At 40.2% G+C, this 17,739-nt stretch overlaps 1 protein-coding gene across 3 annotated transcripts in view; it reads left to right on the top strand.

Annotated features, from left to right (window-relative positions):
• Nucleotides 1-17,739, top strand: part of cacna1bb (calcium channel, voltage-dependent, N type, alpha 1B subunit, b) — a 167,903-nt gene that overhangs the window by 85,968 nt on the left and 64,196 nt on the right. For all 3 annotated transcript variants that reach the window (XM_087172233.1, XM_087172232.1, XM_087172234.1), the window contains exons 9-16: nucleotides 1,594-1,697; nucleotides 4,505-4,620; nucleotides 4,732-4,821; nucleotides 7,878-7,967; nucleotides 9,844-10,065; nucleotides 10,174-10,286; nucleotides 10,454-10,566; nucleotides 12,139-12,270. In XM_087172233.1, the coding sequence (XP_087028359.1) occupies nucleotides 1,594-1,697; nucleotides 4,505-4,620; nucleotides 4,732-4,821; nucleotides 7,878-7,967; nucleotides 9,844-10,065; nucleotides 10,174-10,286; nucleotides 10,454-10,566; nucleotides 12,139-12,270 (980 nt within the window). The remainder of the gene's footprint in view (nucleotides 1-1,593; nucleotides 1,698-4,504; nucleotides 4,621-4,731; nucleotides 4,822-7,877; nucleotides 7,968-9,843; nucleotides 10,066-10,173; nucleotides 10,287-10,453; nucleotides 10,567-12,138; nucleotides 12,271-17,739) is intronic.

Below are 17,739 nucleotides of genomic sequence, written 5' to 3'. Positions count from 1 at the left end.
CCGCTATGTGGGGAGCCCCTCTCAGAGGGTGATGACTCCCAGAACCCCCTGGGGGAAAATGAGTTGTTGCTCAGGCAGTACAGAAGTACATAGTCAGTCAGTTTTGGCCATAACTGTTATCATAAAGTATCCAGCCAGTACTACAAAGTGCTTTGGATAAAGTCTAAGCCTCATTTGTTTTTGTGGCTGCATTATTCAGGAAAACATAAGCTGTGCTTGTATTGAATATTACAAAACAGGTAAAAATCTGAAAAATCAGTAATGCATATATTTGAATAAACTTCTCTGATTTCTAAAGCAGCGGTAATTGTGTTTTTGGCCACTTGGACAAGCTTTAAACAACACTGACATATTGTGATTTTATGAACTTGACATGGCTTCCATGTTATCAAAACAATTTCACATTTATTTATATAGACCAATGGTATCATTCACTGGGTGTCATGGTTTTTGGCCACCTAAAAAATATCTGGCTTGAATATGTCACTGTGGGCGACCCTTAACACATAGTGATTTGATCTATGGTTAACATAAAAATGTAGACTATTGTAATTTTAATACCATTTGTAGCCCAAAATGTTTCCGTTAATCGAAGCTTTTGATTTTGTTTACTGTGAAAAGCAAGAGCTGTTGAATGCACAAAACTGAAGGTAAACTGATTTGTATTAATATAAAATCTATAATGAATCTATAAAAAAAAAAAGAATGTTTTTCATTAAAATGTTACAGGCCTTTCACATGAGTGAAATGAAATGTCATTGGTCAGTGCAGTTAGCTCTGTGTGTGTGTGTGTGTGTGTGTGTGTGTGTGTGTGTGTGTGTGTGTGTGTGTGTGAGTGTGTGAGTGTGTGTGTGTGTGAGTGTGTGTGTGAGTGTGTGTGTGAGTGTGTGTGTGTGTGTGAGTGAGTGAGTGAGTGAGAGAAAGTGTAAGTCATTTAATCAGCCCAGCCATGACAACTCCTATTGGAAGACTGAATTGTCACACCTATTTGTCTGTGGACAATTCATTGGTAATAGATGTTTCCGAGCTGTAACTCGTGCTGAATGAAACAGTTGTTTTGCTGTGATAGAGGACGGAGCATTAGTTAATGGGTTTGTGTGGCAGGAAGCTCACGGAGACGAGGGAGAATCTTTCTTAATTACTTTTTTTTTTTTTTCTTAACTGAAAAGTTATCAGTATTCTTCTGACGCCGCAAGTTGGCAAAAGTTTTTTCTTCAGTCGGCAAACTTCGTAAAAAATATATTTTTATTCACTACTGTGAATGAGAAATGGGAAAGTAGGATGAAACCCATTCATGCCCTGTCATCTCAAAACCAAACATCATTTCTTTTACTTTATTTGTGAGTTGTGCATTAACCATGTCTGATTAAAATAAATAACTCTTTTTAACTGAAAGCGAGTGCACAATACATGGTGTGGTGACACGGTGACAAGTCATTTTAAAAAGGTGGTTCCATGAAAATGAAACTGACAATCCGGGTATTTATTTGCATCGGTGACCTCTACTGAGGATATATAGACATTTCTATTATGTGCTACTTTAGGTCTCATGTGTTTAATGGTAATTATACTTTTTTTTGTGTGTGTGTCCAGACCAATGATGTGGCAGGAAACACCTGGAACTGGCTCTACTTCATCCCTCTCATCATCATCGGGTCCTTCTTCATGCTCAACCTGGTTCTTGGTGTACTCTCAGGGTAAGTCAGCTCTAAACATAAACACACATATTCCAGCTCTGCTTAATCAAGACTGATGATTGCTGATTATAAACCCGGTGTAACTATTATAAGAATCTGCTCTGTATTTGCATCTGTTAAGAAAATCCTGCAGTTTGTTTGTGTTTGGTTTATATATTAAAATGTGCAAAAACTGGATTCATAAAAAAAAAAATCTGAAAAAATTTAAAAATGACAAACTGGGCGAAAAGGGGATTTAAACATTTGCATTTGCATTTCAAACTGTTAATAGTTCAAAATTATATGTTTTTTACTTTCTTAGAAGATTTAGAATCAGGAGTTTATTTGCATTTTCTTCCCATTCTTCTCTTTACTAAAGCAACAAGCAGTATTAATGGATCAATAATTATCAGACAAATTAGCAGTTAGATTGAGAACATGATGTCTTGATGAACAAGTCTTGATTTTGGATGGATCACCACTGGACCCCTTTTTGAGAATACTTACATACTGCATCTGAAGGCGCTTCTGTATTTGGTTCAGCTTGTGGTCATTTTACTGGCTGCTTGAATCAAACCCCGCCTACCTACACGCAAAGAAGCAAACCGTCCACCAATCTTGAGTTTTAGGACAGCAATCCTATTGGTCTGTTAACTGCTGCACAATGGAGATAAAGGTTATCTCATGTCTTGTTAGAAAATGCTGAATTGAGGGTGAATTGAGCAAACAGATTATTCACCCCTCCTCCTTCGTCATCTAGCGCTTCTCCTTTTTACCCTGGGTTTCTCATCAGCGAGCCTTGTGTGGTAAAAAGACCTGTGGCTTTTATCATCCTGGTCCTCTGTGCTCCTGGATCTGACATCTGTCCGTCTCACTGAGTCTGTGTTTGCAAGAAGTCTCCTCTCATCTGCTGTGACTCACAGCCCCTTGTCTCACCAGCATCTGGATGAAAGCAAACATGTGTGTGGTCATTAGTCTTCAGGTCACATAAAACCCACTGCTGAAGGAGGAGCTTTTCTTTCTGTGTGATTTCCTAATACAAGCATGCTGTGTCAGACGGCACAACATCAATTCTGGAGCATATCATACAGGGTCAACAGGTCTTATAAATTATAAGGCTATTATCTAAATAGAAAAAACAGTGCAAGTAGAGACATGTTATCAGCTTGTTGTGAAACTATTGCTGATACAGTTTTTACTCATGTATTTTTTAACATAATTCAAAAATGGCCTGTCCAATGATTGGCTGCTTTTAGGGTCATGCCGATGGACGATGAGCTTTGTGATTGTGATCATCAGAGCGGTCACTGAAAGCTCATGCCTTTGCCAATGTCAAGACGATTTTTGGCTTGTTTTCCCATTCATGTATTAACTTATTATTATCATGATTTTTACTATTAAATTCAGGTTAACACACATATACATACACACACACACACACACACACACACACACACACACACTTGCATACAAGGACCAGTTGTGTGTAGGTGCTGCGCTGTGATTAAACACAGTGGAGGAGATCGACACACAGAACACTTAGTTCAGTTTCTTATCCTGATGCTTTTCATGATTGGAAATACAACCTTTGGACAGTCAGGGGGGGGCAGCCAGCCAACAGCTAACAGCTTTTTCGACGCACGTCCCCGCTGCTCATTTTGAGCAATTATTGTGAATGCTCTATTTCTTAAATGTGAATAATTAATGCTTTATTTGTGATGACAATTTTGGTCTAACATCACCATGAAACGTATTTGTCATCGTACTGTCATCACTCAGTCTATCTGTGAGAGAGAGAGAAAGAGAGGCGAGCAAAACTCCACACACTCGCTCTTTCTATCCCGCTCATGTAACATAAACCACCTCACCCCCATTGTATCAGCTATTAATCGATAGGATGATCGGACTATGGGTAGGATCCCACGATCCTAGCTGCTTTACAGATGTGATGGGTCAGGGGTGAAAGTCTCACTGTGATCTAGAACCACCATTTTGGATTGATGAGCAAAGATTTCACCACATTTCTCTTGTGATTGTCCCGTTTGTTCTGGGACAGCCCAAAATGTGCAGCGCTGCTTTTTGACAGTGTTGAATTTAAAAGGATTTTTGCATTAATATGATGAAATACTTTACTTCGATGTTGGTGACAGTTAGATGAGAACATCGCTGCCTCCCTCATGTCTGTATTGTTGTTAAATATGAAGCTACAACCAGGAGACAGTTTAGCTTAGCTTAGCTTAGCATAAAGACAGAGGGAAATAAACACATAAGTAAACCAGCTGTAGCTTCATATTTAGCATACAGATGTGAGAGTGGGATCAGTCTTATCATCGATGTTGAACTGTTCCCTTCAGTAACTGTGTTTGCCAAAAACAGTTATCCCCATGTGGTCATTTTGTCTATTAACTGCTTTGGAATTGATTTTCCAGAACATTAACTACATCACAACATTTGTTCTAATCTCAATATAAAACCACATATGCTGTATAAGTACTATGTCTGATACATCTCCAATAGGCACAACACAAAAGTGCATTATGGTTTAACCTGCCCTCAACAGCTGCCCAGCTGTCACCTGGATCCCTCAGGTGCATGTTTAAGCCACAATATCATCTGTTTTCATGATGCAGTGTCTCACACCTTTGTTGCTCCTGTAATGAACATGATCCTGTCTGTTGCTGTGAACGCGTATGTGCAAGTTATCTCCTGGCAGACAAAAACTAACTTAGCTTTTTGATTCTAAGTTGCCACATACGATGACATGCTACATCTATTTATTCTTTCTGTGTATAAAAAAAAAAAAAAAATCCATATATATGCTTCAACAGAGAATTTGCCAAAGAAAGAGAGCGTGTGGAGAAAAGGCAGGAGTTCCTGAAGCTTCGGAGGCAGCAGCAAATAGAGAGAGAGCTCACCGGATACTTGGAGTGGATCTGCAAAGCAGGTTAGAGTCGTTTCTGAATCCGTGTGAGCAGGCGTTTATGTGGTTGTTGGGTTAGAAAAACATGACAAATTGTTAAGAAAGTCAGTCATTCCTTTCTCTCTCCTGCTGCAGAGGAGGTGTTGCTGGAGGAGGAGGACGAGATTGCAGAGGAGAAGTCCCCGCTGGACGGTGCGTGGTACAAGAGGAAACAAAACCTTCCAGGTGAAAACAGGGCTGTGTATCTGTTTCCTGCTTTACCATGGTCCATCACTACAGGAGGCCAATGGTAAACCAGGCACAAAGAGGTAGTGTTGATCATTTCCATCTAATGGTTGATGCTGTGTAGCATCCATCTGCTGTACATAAATTCATCGGGAACTCACTTCACCATGAATGTGATCTCTTTAACGTGTGGAGAATAGGTGTAATTGAATTGTTCTGATTATTGTCCAGGGTTTTCCTTAAAGGGCCGATCTGTGTATACACACAGTGTGTAGGGGGACATTTTAGCAATAGATGAAAATGCTGTATTTTTGTATTTCTCAACACATTATAACTCAAACTGCTGGGCTGTTAGCTTGATACAATTGTTGGTTAGACACAGGCCTGATTTTTTTTTTTTTAGCTTATTACAAATGAATTATTATTAATATAATTGTTTGGTCAATAAATCCTTACACCAGCAAAAGTGCAGGCTTATTCACAGTTAGCTGGATACTTGCAGAGGTTTGAAGTTAATACTCTTTTTCAGAAACAGATATGTTATTTTCTTAAAAGCACGTTGAGAAATATTGATATAGTTACGATTGTACTTAAGAACAGACAGATATTGAGAAATGATTAAGATCTGTTCATGCAGTTTCCACTGGTTGAAAAGCTATAGTCAGTATAAGTATAGTAAAATTAGTCCTGCATAACACCACAACTTGTGTAGGTGTTAAACCTACAAGATATGACGTGTTAATTAGAGAACTTTAGCGGCCCTGGTAGAGCCAGACCGAGATTATATTTCTTCAAAATAAATGACTTCTAGAAGTCAGTTTTCTGAAAATTGGACATATACTTGAATCTTTGGTTTTAGAATGGTTTCATAACTAGCCCTCATCAACAATTGATTTTCAATTTAAAGTAATTTCATTACAGCCTGTACATTTATTTTCAAAGTCCAAAATCAAAAACAGTACAATTCAGATAACTTTAACAATCAGATTATCAGACCTTCATTGACTACAACAAAATCAATAAATCTCTGATAAAAAATCTTTTCTATATAGTGCGAAAATATTCCAGGCTTTTGAGATAATCCATTTATCATAATAAACCATTTAAGTTACCAAACTTAAAAACATAAACAGAAAGCAACCATTCTGATTTTTGATCATCTGTACACCAGAATATTTCAGGGTTTTGTCGATTATTAAATCACCACAGTGTGGAAATCACAAAAGAAAATGGGACTTACTTTCTATTTCTCCCAAATCACACAATCTGTTTTCCTCCCGAATAGTTTTGAATCTGCCAAGAGAGGAGACACACCACTTCTCTGGCCTCTAGAGAAACAGGATGTAACCTATGATTCTGTGTCAGACTTGTATTTCATAGACATATGTGTCCTTAATTTAGTTTTTTTGACACAGTGCTTACTTTTAATAGTGTTAAAATGACAGTACAACATCACAGTTAACATATGGCTCCTCACATTAACAGTAACCCCCTATTGTGTGACTGCAAACTGGGCTGTTTGTAGCCAAGCCAGCCAATTACACAGCAAGTGCAATCGCATAATCAGCACTTACGATCAGCCTGTTACTGGAGTGCTAATCATGGTTTTCACGCTGTACTCTTGTTGCCTTTATTGCAGAAAGAGCACACTGTTACTTCTGTCTGTCTGTCTGTCTCTCTCTCACTCCCTGTCTCTCTCTCTCTCTCTCTCACTCCCTGTCTCTATCTCCTATCTCTCACCTATGATGTCAGTCCATTAGTGCTGGTGTGAGGAGGGTTAATTAGTGGGATTTACAGCTTTAGTCTGATTGGATTTGTTAACATAAATTCACCATACCACGCTCCCCAAGACACATACGCACATGGAAATGCGTTTGCCAGGAAAACGGACACAAACTGTAAACAAATCCACGCTGACGACTCCAGTGAAGTGACAGCAGCCAGCGGCCGGATTTTCTCAATTAGTTACATATGAGGGATTAAAATGTCTGAATCCACAGCAGTAGAAAAAGCCATTCTGATGTTGTTAGAGCGGAAAATATGGAGTTGGGCTTCTTCAGATGAATGACAGGTATAAGTGATGGTGCACAGTGTCAATCAGAGTTGATTGACTCAATAACTAAAACAATTTATCCTCCTTCTACCTAGTCTTTTAAGAAGAAATTGAGGAAATTATCCTTGATAATATTTTTCTCAGGATGGATATTTCATTTAGAGATAAAAGAAGGATGAACTTAAAGTAGTTGCTGTGTGGAATTGAAATGAAGAGTGAAGTGAAAATGAAAACTATTTCAAATTAACCTTGTTATAGCCATAGGAAATATTTAATTCTAGTGCAGCATCCTGCCTTATTCCGTCTTGCTTGAAGAAGCAAAGACTCAGTACAAGAACCAGTTGGTTTGAACACGTTATGATTTTCTTACTGCACGTCTGATTGTTTCACTTGTTTTGAGAAAATAAGGTTTTTAAGGATCAGTCATAAAACAGAAAGGATCTGATAAGGACGAGACATTTGCAGCGTATCTCAGCCTCACAGCCTCATCATTTGTTCTGCAGCCCGGTTCTGCCTCCCAGCAGCCCTTTCGGGTGGAGAACCGGGGTTGTAGATCTTGAGAACGAGCCCACAGCTCCTGTGACATGGAGCTGGTCACGTGACGATCACATTCATGTCGTGGTGGCAGTTTTTCATTTCCAAGGCTGGCTTCAAGCAGGAAGGCAGAAAATCTCTAAATGAAAAACATGATTGATGTCTGCTATTCATAGTTTCCAATTAGCTCACCCCTCTACTTTGCCATCCATACACACACACACACACACACAGTATATATATCCTGCATTTGGATGAGAGTTCCTCCATTGAAATTCAATTTTAAAAAGCTTGTTTTGTTTGGTTTTTTTGCTATAACAAACTTCTTTGCTTTAACAATTTCACAATAAAGTGTTTTGCATGACAGCACAGCACCGTTCCAACATTACAATTCATTACTACATCATATTTTATTAAGACTCATACGTGATTATTTTCTCCCTTCCGGTCTCTGCTGTTCTCCTCACAGTCCTGAAACGAGGCAAAGCCAAGAAAGGTAAAAACGACCTGATCGGTGCTGAGGAGGGCGAGGACCCTTTTGCTGACATCTCCTCTGTTGGTAAATCTTGCATCTTTTTATCCACAGCCTCCAGCAGACCACCTTTGACCTTCACATGCTGTCTGTCCACACAGTCGACCTTTACAATAAGAGCCGCTGTAAAAAGCCTGTCTTCCACACTGAACATAACCACTGAACATGTCCTCTGACTCTCTGGTCCCCATTTGTCAGATTAGTGTGTCACGTCATCTCAACACTATAAAACATGGTGTTAAATATCTCACACAAACTTCACCATGTACATTACTAACTCAGATTTAGCACCATGCAGATCTGGAGACCTAAAACTGTTTCTCCTGGCTGTGGAAGTATATCACCTTGAGGGAAAAGAGGTATAATTAACTTTCCCTAATTAGACTGTAAAATTAAAATGGCAAGAGAATCACCTGCAGCATATTAAAATTAGACTTTTTAATATTAATGGACTTAACAGTCCCACACAAAGACAACATGTAATTGCTTGTCTGTGGGTTGGAAATAAACAGAAGCATGGTAATTGAAACCATTTTGTTGCCTTCAATTTAAAAATGCTACTTTTTTCAGACTCTCTCATTTCATGATTGTTTTCCATCAAATTAAGTGCCAAGGGAATAGGTGCACTGCACAATCAAATGTGGTCTCATCTCGCTTGCTTCACACATTACGCCTGCAGTTCTGCTGCACGACATAGAGATATTAGGTACATATTTTTTTTAATGAGCAGCTGCAAGTAAAATTCAAGGAGTGTTCAGGTGTTTTTTTTACGCTTTTATTTCTGTCCCTCAGGTAAATGTTGTTGGCAGTTTATAGTCTTTATCTCAAACATCTTTTTCTGTGCATATTCACAGATGTGAAGTGGATTAGATTCCTACCCAACTATAGTGTCTCAAAAACCTTTATTTCTTGTCACTGGTAGTAGCACACTCCAGACACAAATACATGTAGGTGTTGCCAACTAATTTGTGCAGTGTACGTGACCCGAGGCACAAGTGCAATCCTGCTGCAACTCAGGAAAACTGAAAGAAAAAGAAGACGAATGCATCATTGTTAGGAGGAATACAGCATCAACAGGTGGAAATGGGTAAACAAGTCCCAAAAAAGCCCCAGCTCAGTCTGGTTTTACTGGGAGTTAGATGCTGGAACTGTTTCTTGGCTGGAAGGATGGCAGACGGTCACCATGCCAGTGAGAAAAACTTTTAACTCCCTGTGAAACTACAGCCGGTTACGGGAGCTGCTGTTAGGCTTTTTTGTAAATCTCTGGACAGAGCCAGGCCAGCTGTTTAGCCCTGTTTCAGGTCTTTATACTAAGCTCAGGTAAGCGGCTGCTGGCTCTAGCTTCGTATTCACCATACGGACATGCGAGTGGTACTAATGTTCTCATCTAACTCTCAGCAAGAAAGTTTGAGAAAGTAACTTCCTTAATAAGAAAACTAAGGAAGTATTTCCCCAAAAGTTGAACACACTCTGTGACGTCACTGTTCTGGCTACAGGTGCGTAAAAAAACAAACCCAGCTGCATCCGTCAGTGATGCTGGGTGTGGTCAAAGGTAAAACAAAATGTAAAACTGATAAATCAACACACATGAAGGGGTTAGATCAAAAATGGCTTTTTTGTGCCTGCAGTCACAATAAAAAGTAGCCCGAGCAAGCGGGAAAGCAAATGTAGTTTCAAATTCTCGATTAGAGAGGCGATGATGGGGATGTTGCTCATCATGGCAGTAGGAAGAAGACAAAACAAACACACACACACACACACACACACACACACACACACACACACACACACACACACACACACACACAGTGATTCACTTTGTAAACTGGGAAGCTGACAAATATTTAACCTGTACACTCATACATTTCCTCTCTTCCCCTCGCCTCTTCGTCATTGCCTCCAGCTCCGCCTGGATCTCCGTTTGGTCGAGCCAGCGTGAAAAGCGGCAGCAAGATGGACAGCTCGTCTTACTTCCGTCGTAAGGAGAAGAGGATCCGCTTCTTCATCCGCCGCATGGTGAAGGCTCAGAGCTTCTACTGGATCGTCCTGTGTCTGGTGGGACTCAACACTCTGTGTGTGGCCATAGTTCACTATGACCAACCTGAGTGGCTTACGAGGGCCCTCTGTAAGTCACACATACAAATGCGCAACATACTCACAGACACTCACTGATATCGATGGTATATCAAACTAGTTCCTCTTGGTTTTGTTACCCTGGCCACGTGGTAAACAGACGCAGCAGAGTTCGTGTTCCTGGGTTTGTTCCTGACTGAGATGACCTTGAAGATGTACGGACTCGGAGTGCGGAACTATTTCCATTCCTCCTTTAACTGCTTCGATTTTGGGGTAAGTCGCTGTCAGCAGTTCCACTCAGGTAGATACTAAACACTAACCAGCGGTGCCTGTTCTGTTTGGTTCAGGGCGAGATTTGATTAATATTAAATTGTTTTAAATGGCTTGTTGAAACAGAGCCAAACAGATGATGACTGATGACCCTCTGCTCTTCTCTCCAGGTGATTGTGGGAAGTATTTTTGAGGTGATCTGGGACATGATTAAACCAGGAGCATCATTTGGCATCAGTGTGCTGAGAGCCCTGCGACTGCTCAGGATATTCAAAGTCACCAAGTGAGTAGACATCCGACAACACACACACATGAAACTACAGACAAAAAGCACAACAGGATTTAGTCAGAAAAGCTTGTTATCATTTTTCACACATCTCTTAACTGTCAGCCTTTCAACATAATACCAGATTTTTGGGCTCTTTATGACCTGTCATGATTGTTTTAGCCTGTAAATTTTCCTCTCAGTGACATAAATCAGACAGGAACACACAGTTCATTCACACACTGCTGCAATCAAAGCTGAACTCTCCACTGATATCAGTAGCGCCGATGACCACATAACTGTTCATGTTACAGGTGAAAATGTGGGTTCAGTTGAAGCTTTCAACTACATCAGATAATAATAGAGTACTACAAGTTCAGACTTGTGTACTTCAGAGTCTGAATTTGGCAAGTTTAACTTTGTAGTCCAAGCTCCCAAGGAAGCAGCGTGACTGATTTGCAGTTGGAGCAGCAGAGATGACTGTCGAGTCGGTCCTCACATCTCTGAAAGCGTCATAACGAATTTTCCAATAGGCGTCAACCATTTGTATGAAATTTAAATGGTTACTTTATCGCCTGAAAAATGTCAGGCTAGTGACCTAATAACAGTCACAGGATGAAAGTTATGACAGCTACGAGCCTGTCTTAACTTTGTCCACCGTTGCCACTTGTTGACATGAAATGCATTCTGGGATTGCTCTGTAAGTTAGCTCTGAGGCTATCCTCAACAAAAAAGGCAGAGCAAAACACTTTGATTGCCGACACAAGATGACGAGAACACAGATCGAAAAATCCACTTCTTTTTACATTACCCAAAGCATGATGGGAGCTGTAGTCCCAAAATTCTATGAAGATTTTTTTGATCATTTCACAGTAGATTTTTTAGAGAACCAATGCTCAGAGCGTGGACATGGTTGTTATATCTCTTCTTTAGTTTTATTCATTGATGAAGTATTTTACTAATGTGTATGTTACAGGCAAAAACCTTGTAAGATTTTTCATAACGTGTTGTAGAGAATACCATTCTGTCTTCTACCAATAGCCTGAACTGTTATAAACATAACAACATATGATATGCCTTACAATGACAGTGCAGTAGCATTAAAAATTAAAGAAGTGAAAATCATGCAAGACTTAAAGCAAAAGTCACAGTTACTGTCATTCAGTGATCACTGTAACTGCAACTAATGAGCACATCTACATCAAAAACCCAGAGTACTTGATCAAATCTGTGTGAATCGTTTTAAAACTACATTTTGTAGATATGAGGTTTTTATGTTACACTGGTGTCACTTTTGTCTTAATTCCTGTCTTTCTGAACTGAAAATCCTGTTAGAGTTTGATGGAAATCCTTTTATTTCATTAGATTAGCTGTAATCCCGTGATTCAGTGAAACTGGCAGCTGTAGACCCTGACGCATTGATTTGTTTTATGCTACCCACAGCTGTTCCTGCCAGTGTGGTCCCTCTTTCCTCCTCTTTCTGCTTCTTTCTCTCTTTTCTTGAGCTTTGTTGTGTTATTCTGTGGTATTTTGTGTCCCCATCCATCATGTCTCTGAGCCTCCCTCTGTGTGTTTGCTGCTTTCTCTCAGATACTGGAACTCGTTGAGGAACCTCGTGGTTTCCCTCCTCAATTCCATGAAGTCCATCATCAGCTTGCTCTTCCTCCTCTTTCTCTTCATCGTGGTCTTTGCCCTGCTCGGCATGCAGCTCTTTGGAGGACAGTGAGTACACTCTCTAACCTGTCCTGCTGTCTGACCGCTCTTTCCTTCTATGTCCATCCATCCACAAGTCATCACCGACACATATGTATACACACACACACACACACACACAAAACCTCTCCTCTCCTGATTCTCTCTGTGTGTGTGATCCCTGGCCAGCGTGGCGGTGGTGACAGACGTGTTGACGCAGCAGGTAGCTGGCACAGAAGCAGCACTGACTGCAGCCCTTTGATATCACTCTCAGCAGGAGGCCCATGTTTTCTAATGACAGGAACACCTCATGATTCTGGGCTGGCTGCAGTTTATCAAAGGCCTGCCATCCAGCCCCATCTGACTCAACTCATACACACACATTGTACTCTCTCTCTCTCCTCATCACCCCACATCACACAGACACTGTAGGGCCAAGGAGGTTGATCACATGATTGCTTTTTGTGCTTTTAAATTTTTCACTATATTACATATATTAATTATAATATCTGTGCTGTTAGTGCCGTAGTTTACAGCCGATTGGTGTATCTTAGCCCTGTGAGGTCTGAGCTAACTTTGGCAGCTTTGCTCTGTTCAGTAGGAAATAAATTTTATAGCTAAAAGTCCCTAAAGGATAATTTGGGTTTATTTAAACTTGGATCGTGTTTTCTCAGTCGATTATGAAAACATTAAACTCAACAAAGGATATTTTAGTGCTGAGATCTGTGAAGACAAACAACACAGCTCCAATGAAGTCCTGCAGGACGAGAAACATGAGCAGGCGTCGTACACAAGCTAAGAGTTTATCTGCAGTTTATCTATCTACACCACTTTATTTGGAGGTAAAACTGAAAGCTTGCACATGTCAGATGTTTGCAATAAACCTTAATTGCAAAGGAAAACTGAGTGTGCATGGCCACGATGAGCACAGTAGGTCAAAGCTGAACCAAGAAGTCAGGCCATAGATTTTTAAGGATGTTTACAAAACACTAACTGGGTAATAGTTTTTCAGCTTGTCTTTGTTTCCAAATAAGTTTAATCCACTTTTTTCTTTTTTTTGAACAACTTGTCTGATGTTCTTACTTTGCATGTTTCTTGCCCCCTTTGATTTATTTTTATTTATTACTTTATACTTAGTTATTATTATGTCGCCTTTTCCCAGATTTTAGCGTTTCACTTTATGAGGACACAATGTCGACATTGCCGCTTTCTTCACTCTTTCCTCTTGGGTTTAATGGGTAACATTTAGAGTAAAATAGGATAAATAACACTTGATGAGTACACAATGAGAACTTAGCGTACTTGTCTCATCTTGTGCTTCATAGGTCACATTTAGATACAGTGTTATTACTAATAGAAATAACACAATCCATGAAAACAAGATCCAAGTTGTAATAAACCAGAATTATCTTTTAAACATATATTAAAAACTGAGTGGAAAATTTGTGGAATAATTTGAGATTGAATGGAAAATAAACACTACAGCACTGGTCATTGACCTATGACCTCTGTTTCTGTTTTCCTGACAAGTGACCTCAAAGGCCAAGGAGCAAGTAGTTCAGCATTATTATAACATCGCAAAGGGAGGATGTCGGAGTTGATGGTTGTGCATACAGAGTGTCTGACTTTGACACCGGAGACCGCTGTTCAAATCCCGTCTCCATGATCATTGCTTAACCCTAACCAAGTAGTTCAAGTCCACTAATCTCAACCGTGTCTTAACCGCAGAGGTACCAACTTGATGTCTTTGAAGCAGCAGGCTGTTGCCATGGTGGCAAGTCTTACATCAGTCTGCGCCATCATTAGCATCGCATCAGTCTCTGGTGATGGACAAGTGTGAGATGAGTCTGACGTCCACATGGTGCTTCCAGCCAGCCGAGCACATCAGGCTGAGCACATTGTTCTATGCAAAGAACGTCTGCTGTAACATTCAAGCTCATTTGCTTCTAAAAATGTACCAAAGGTGTCAAATAATTTCAGATTTTTCTGGAGCTAAATATCAAGCGTCATTAAACAGACAATCTGCCACACATGTATTTACAGATAATGTCGCTTCACGTTTCAGAAAGTGTTGAATGATATCAAAACCAAAGCAAACACCCGTTCCTCAGGCAGACGATGACAGTTGTTTAATGTAAAATAGGTTTTCAGCTTGTTAAGAACAAGAGAAAATGCTTTTTTATACCCAGACTTTATTTTTGGCTCAGAAATTATGTTCCTCCCTCTCCAAACACCTAAAGTAATCTCATGGTAAAATTGAGAGAATTGAAAGATAAACAGCTTGAGGCAGAGGAGCGTCTCCCCGCTGAGACTCACAGGACATCACCGACTGTTTGGACAAAAATATGTGATAAGCTCAAAGGAAATGTGCAGGATTTACTGTAATAGAATAAGGAATTTTACTGGTTGCTGCATTGTAGCTTCCAGTTTTTAGACCTTTGTTGATTAACTCTGACTTGTCAGAGATGGCATTTCATATTTTCAGCTCAGGTCTTCTTTAGTGTGTAGACTGAGTGAGTGTCCGACCTCTTGGTTGGCAGCCAGTTTACCTTCCATTTGACACTGTTGTTTTGGACTGTTTATGACATTTAATTTAATCTTTAATAAATATAATCATTGGTCAGTCCATCCAGGAATCCCTCAAAACTGTAATGCGAATTCAACAAATCCCCGTAATTTACATGAATCTTCCCTGCAAGTATTCGGTGAAACTGTCATTTTCTTCAGTTGCTTAAGATTTTGCGTAAAAAATGAAATTCGTAAGCACTTTTACAAAAATAGATCATCTGGTCTTTGCTTCCCCAGAACCTGTCTTCTCAGGCAGTAGTTACTCTCAGTCTATGTGTAACTATGGTAACCTTATAAACTGAATACAGTTTAAAAGAAATCATATGAAACGTCCTGGCTAGTTAACTGCACAGGTTAACAACAGAAATGCTTTAAATTCCGAACAAATTTCTGCTCTATAAGCCAAAAATCAATATAATTTTCAATTACATACAATTATTAAACAATGTTTATTGCAAAATAGGTGTTTTAAAATTTTAGTGCAATCACTGGACAAGCTGTTTCATCCATTTTGACGAGTTGCAGCCTCAGTATCTACAGTGGTCTCCCTCTTTGTATTCAGCCCCATTTCTCATTCAGTAAAAGCCTGTTTCATTTCTTGACTTCTCAGAAAGCTGCAGTATGCTCCGTGTGTTCTGTTTCATTCCCAACGCTCTGCAGTCCCACCATCCCATTTCTTTTCTCCATCATTATTATTATTATACAGCTGTTATCTTCAGTCCACTTGTACATGCCTGTGTGTTCTCAGAGATATGTGTTGCAGTTACTTATACAATGCAAACCTGCTGCTATTGTCTGAAGGATGCAGGGGTGAGGGCAGGAGCTTGTGGGGGAGTTTGGCCTCACATGACTCTTGTTTTCAGGATTGATTTAATGAAGTCCCTGTGGGTGCTGCGTGGAAGCCAAGCAGCACGCTTCCAATCCCTATTATCAGAGTAAACAGAGGTCGGCACACACAGTCGCAGCAGCAAACCACCACCGCTGCTCCCTGCGCTGGGCCCGCTAATCCTCATGGAAGGAGGGATGGATGGAGGGAGAGGTGTGGGAGAGAGGAAGGGAGGATGGGGTGCAGGCAGGGAAGGGGGAAGGAAGAAAGGAAGGAAAGGAGGGAAAAGAATGAGGCTGAGGTGCAATCTAGAAAGTGATGGAGGGATGAGCAATGAGTGGAGAGAGGGGTGGGTGGTAGAGGATGCAGTAATGAGACAGAGAAGGACAAAGGTAGAAGGAGAGGAGCATGGGGAGAGAGAATATGATGACATACCAAGGGACAAAAAGCTTATTGAATTAGTTGCTCCTCCCCCCTCTCCTCCAGCTCTCTTCCCTCCATCCGTCACTCCCTCCTGCCCCACGTCTCCCTCATGCATGTACAGTACATATTAGAGCCAGACCGATACATGCAGGCTGATATTATCAGCCGATATTTGGTTTCACAGATTCACCACATGGCCAAAAGTATGAGGACACTCTACCGTTACACCCACGTGTGATTGCTGAACATCTCATTCCAAAACCATGCCCATCATCTGCTGATGTAAGAGCCTCCATTTCTCTGGGAAGACTGCGTGCAGGGATTTGATCCCAGTCAGCCACCGACACTCATTAGTGTGGTCTAACACCAGTGGGTGATTAGGTCTGGCTCACAGTTGGTGTTCCAGTTCATCCCAAAGGTGTGAGATGGGTTTCAGGTCGGGGCCAGTCGAGTTCTCCCACATCAAACTGGGGAAACCGTTTCATTATGGACCTGGTTTTGTGCACAGTCATGTTGAAACAGGAAAGGGCCAAACACAAACACAAACTGTAACCGCAACGTTGGAAGCACACTATTGTCTAAAATGTTATTGTATGATGTAGCATTAAGATTTCCCTTATCTGGAACTAAGGGACCTCCACCATGACAAACAACCTTAGACAAAATGTACACAATTATGTACCTGTCCACATACTTTTGGCTATATTATGTATATCAGTATATATCAGCATGTTGTCCCAGAAACAAAAATCAATGGTAGAGCAGCACTAAATGTTTCACTGGCAGTATTTTGATATATGTTTGGTATTTTTTCTCAATCAACTTGATTACAACTTGGTTTTTGTTGTAGTTATTAAAATCACTATAACGTTCCTTTTTGAGTTTACTGTTAACTGTCAAATACTGAATAAAACTGTCAACTGTAAAATATTTTACATAATTATGTCCTCATCACAAAATGTTTTTGTTTCGTGTCTTCTAAAGCTATTAAAACCAATATTGGTATCACCCTCAAAAAAAACTGAATCGGTCAGGATCTAGTACACACATACACACACACACACACACACACACACACACACACACACACACACGCATGCACACACGCATGCACACAAACATATCAAAGGATCTGCTCTGAGAAGGAGAAACCAGCTGTCATTTGTGCAGGCGGTCACTGTGGTAACTGTGCTCCACATCCTCTCTTTAACTCCCCTGTTGCACCTCTTCACAATAACAACTAATTTTGTGGTAGAATTTCAATGAATGTCACATTTTCATGTCCTTGAAGTGAACAATACTGAAGTGAGATAAGACAGAGATGATAAGTGATGTCAAGATAATGTTGCATGAAAGGCAAACATTTAAATCGCTGAATTTGAAGCAGGTGAAATCCCCAGCATCTGTTTTCACACATTTAAAGAAACGCATACGCATCATAATGTAACTGTCTTCAATGTTTTTTTTTTCTCCATCTGTCACAACAACACGCATCTGAAATACCTTGTACATTGCACTCAAACTTGTCTTCAGTGTTGCCTCGGTTTGTAATACGTCCTTCTTCTGTCCAACCCAAAAGTACCGAAAGTATTTCTTTTCTTTTCTTTTTTCTATGAACTGACACTTGACACTTGAAATGATGACTGCTCAGCAGTGTAGGTTATTTTCAGTTGAATGACAAA

The sequence above is a fragment of the Seriola lalandi genome, unplaced genomic scaffold (assembly GCF_002814215.2).
Source record: "Seriola lalandi dorsalis isolate HSWRI2012SDOR001 ecotype SW California unplaced genomic scaffold, Sedor1 jcf7180002052129, whole genome shotgun sequence".
NCBI classification, from domain to species: domain Eukaryota; kingdom Metazoa; phylum Chordata; class Actinopteri; order Carangiformes; family Carangidae; genus Seriola; species Seriola lalandi.
This window is presented reverse-complemented; position numbering and strand designations above follow the sequence as displayed.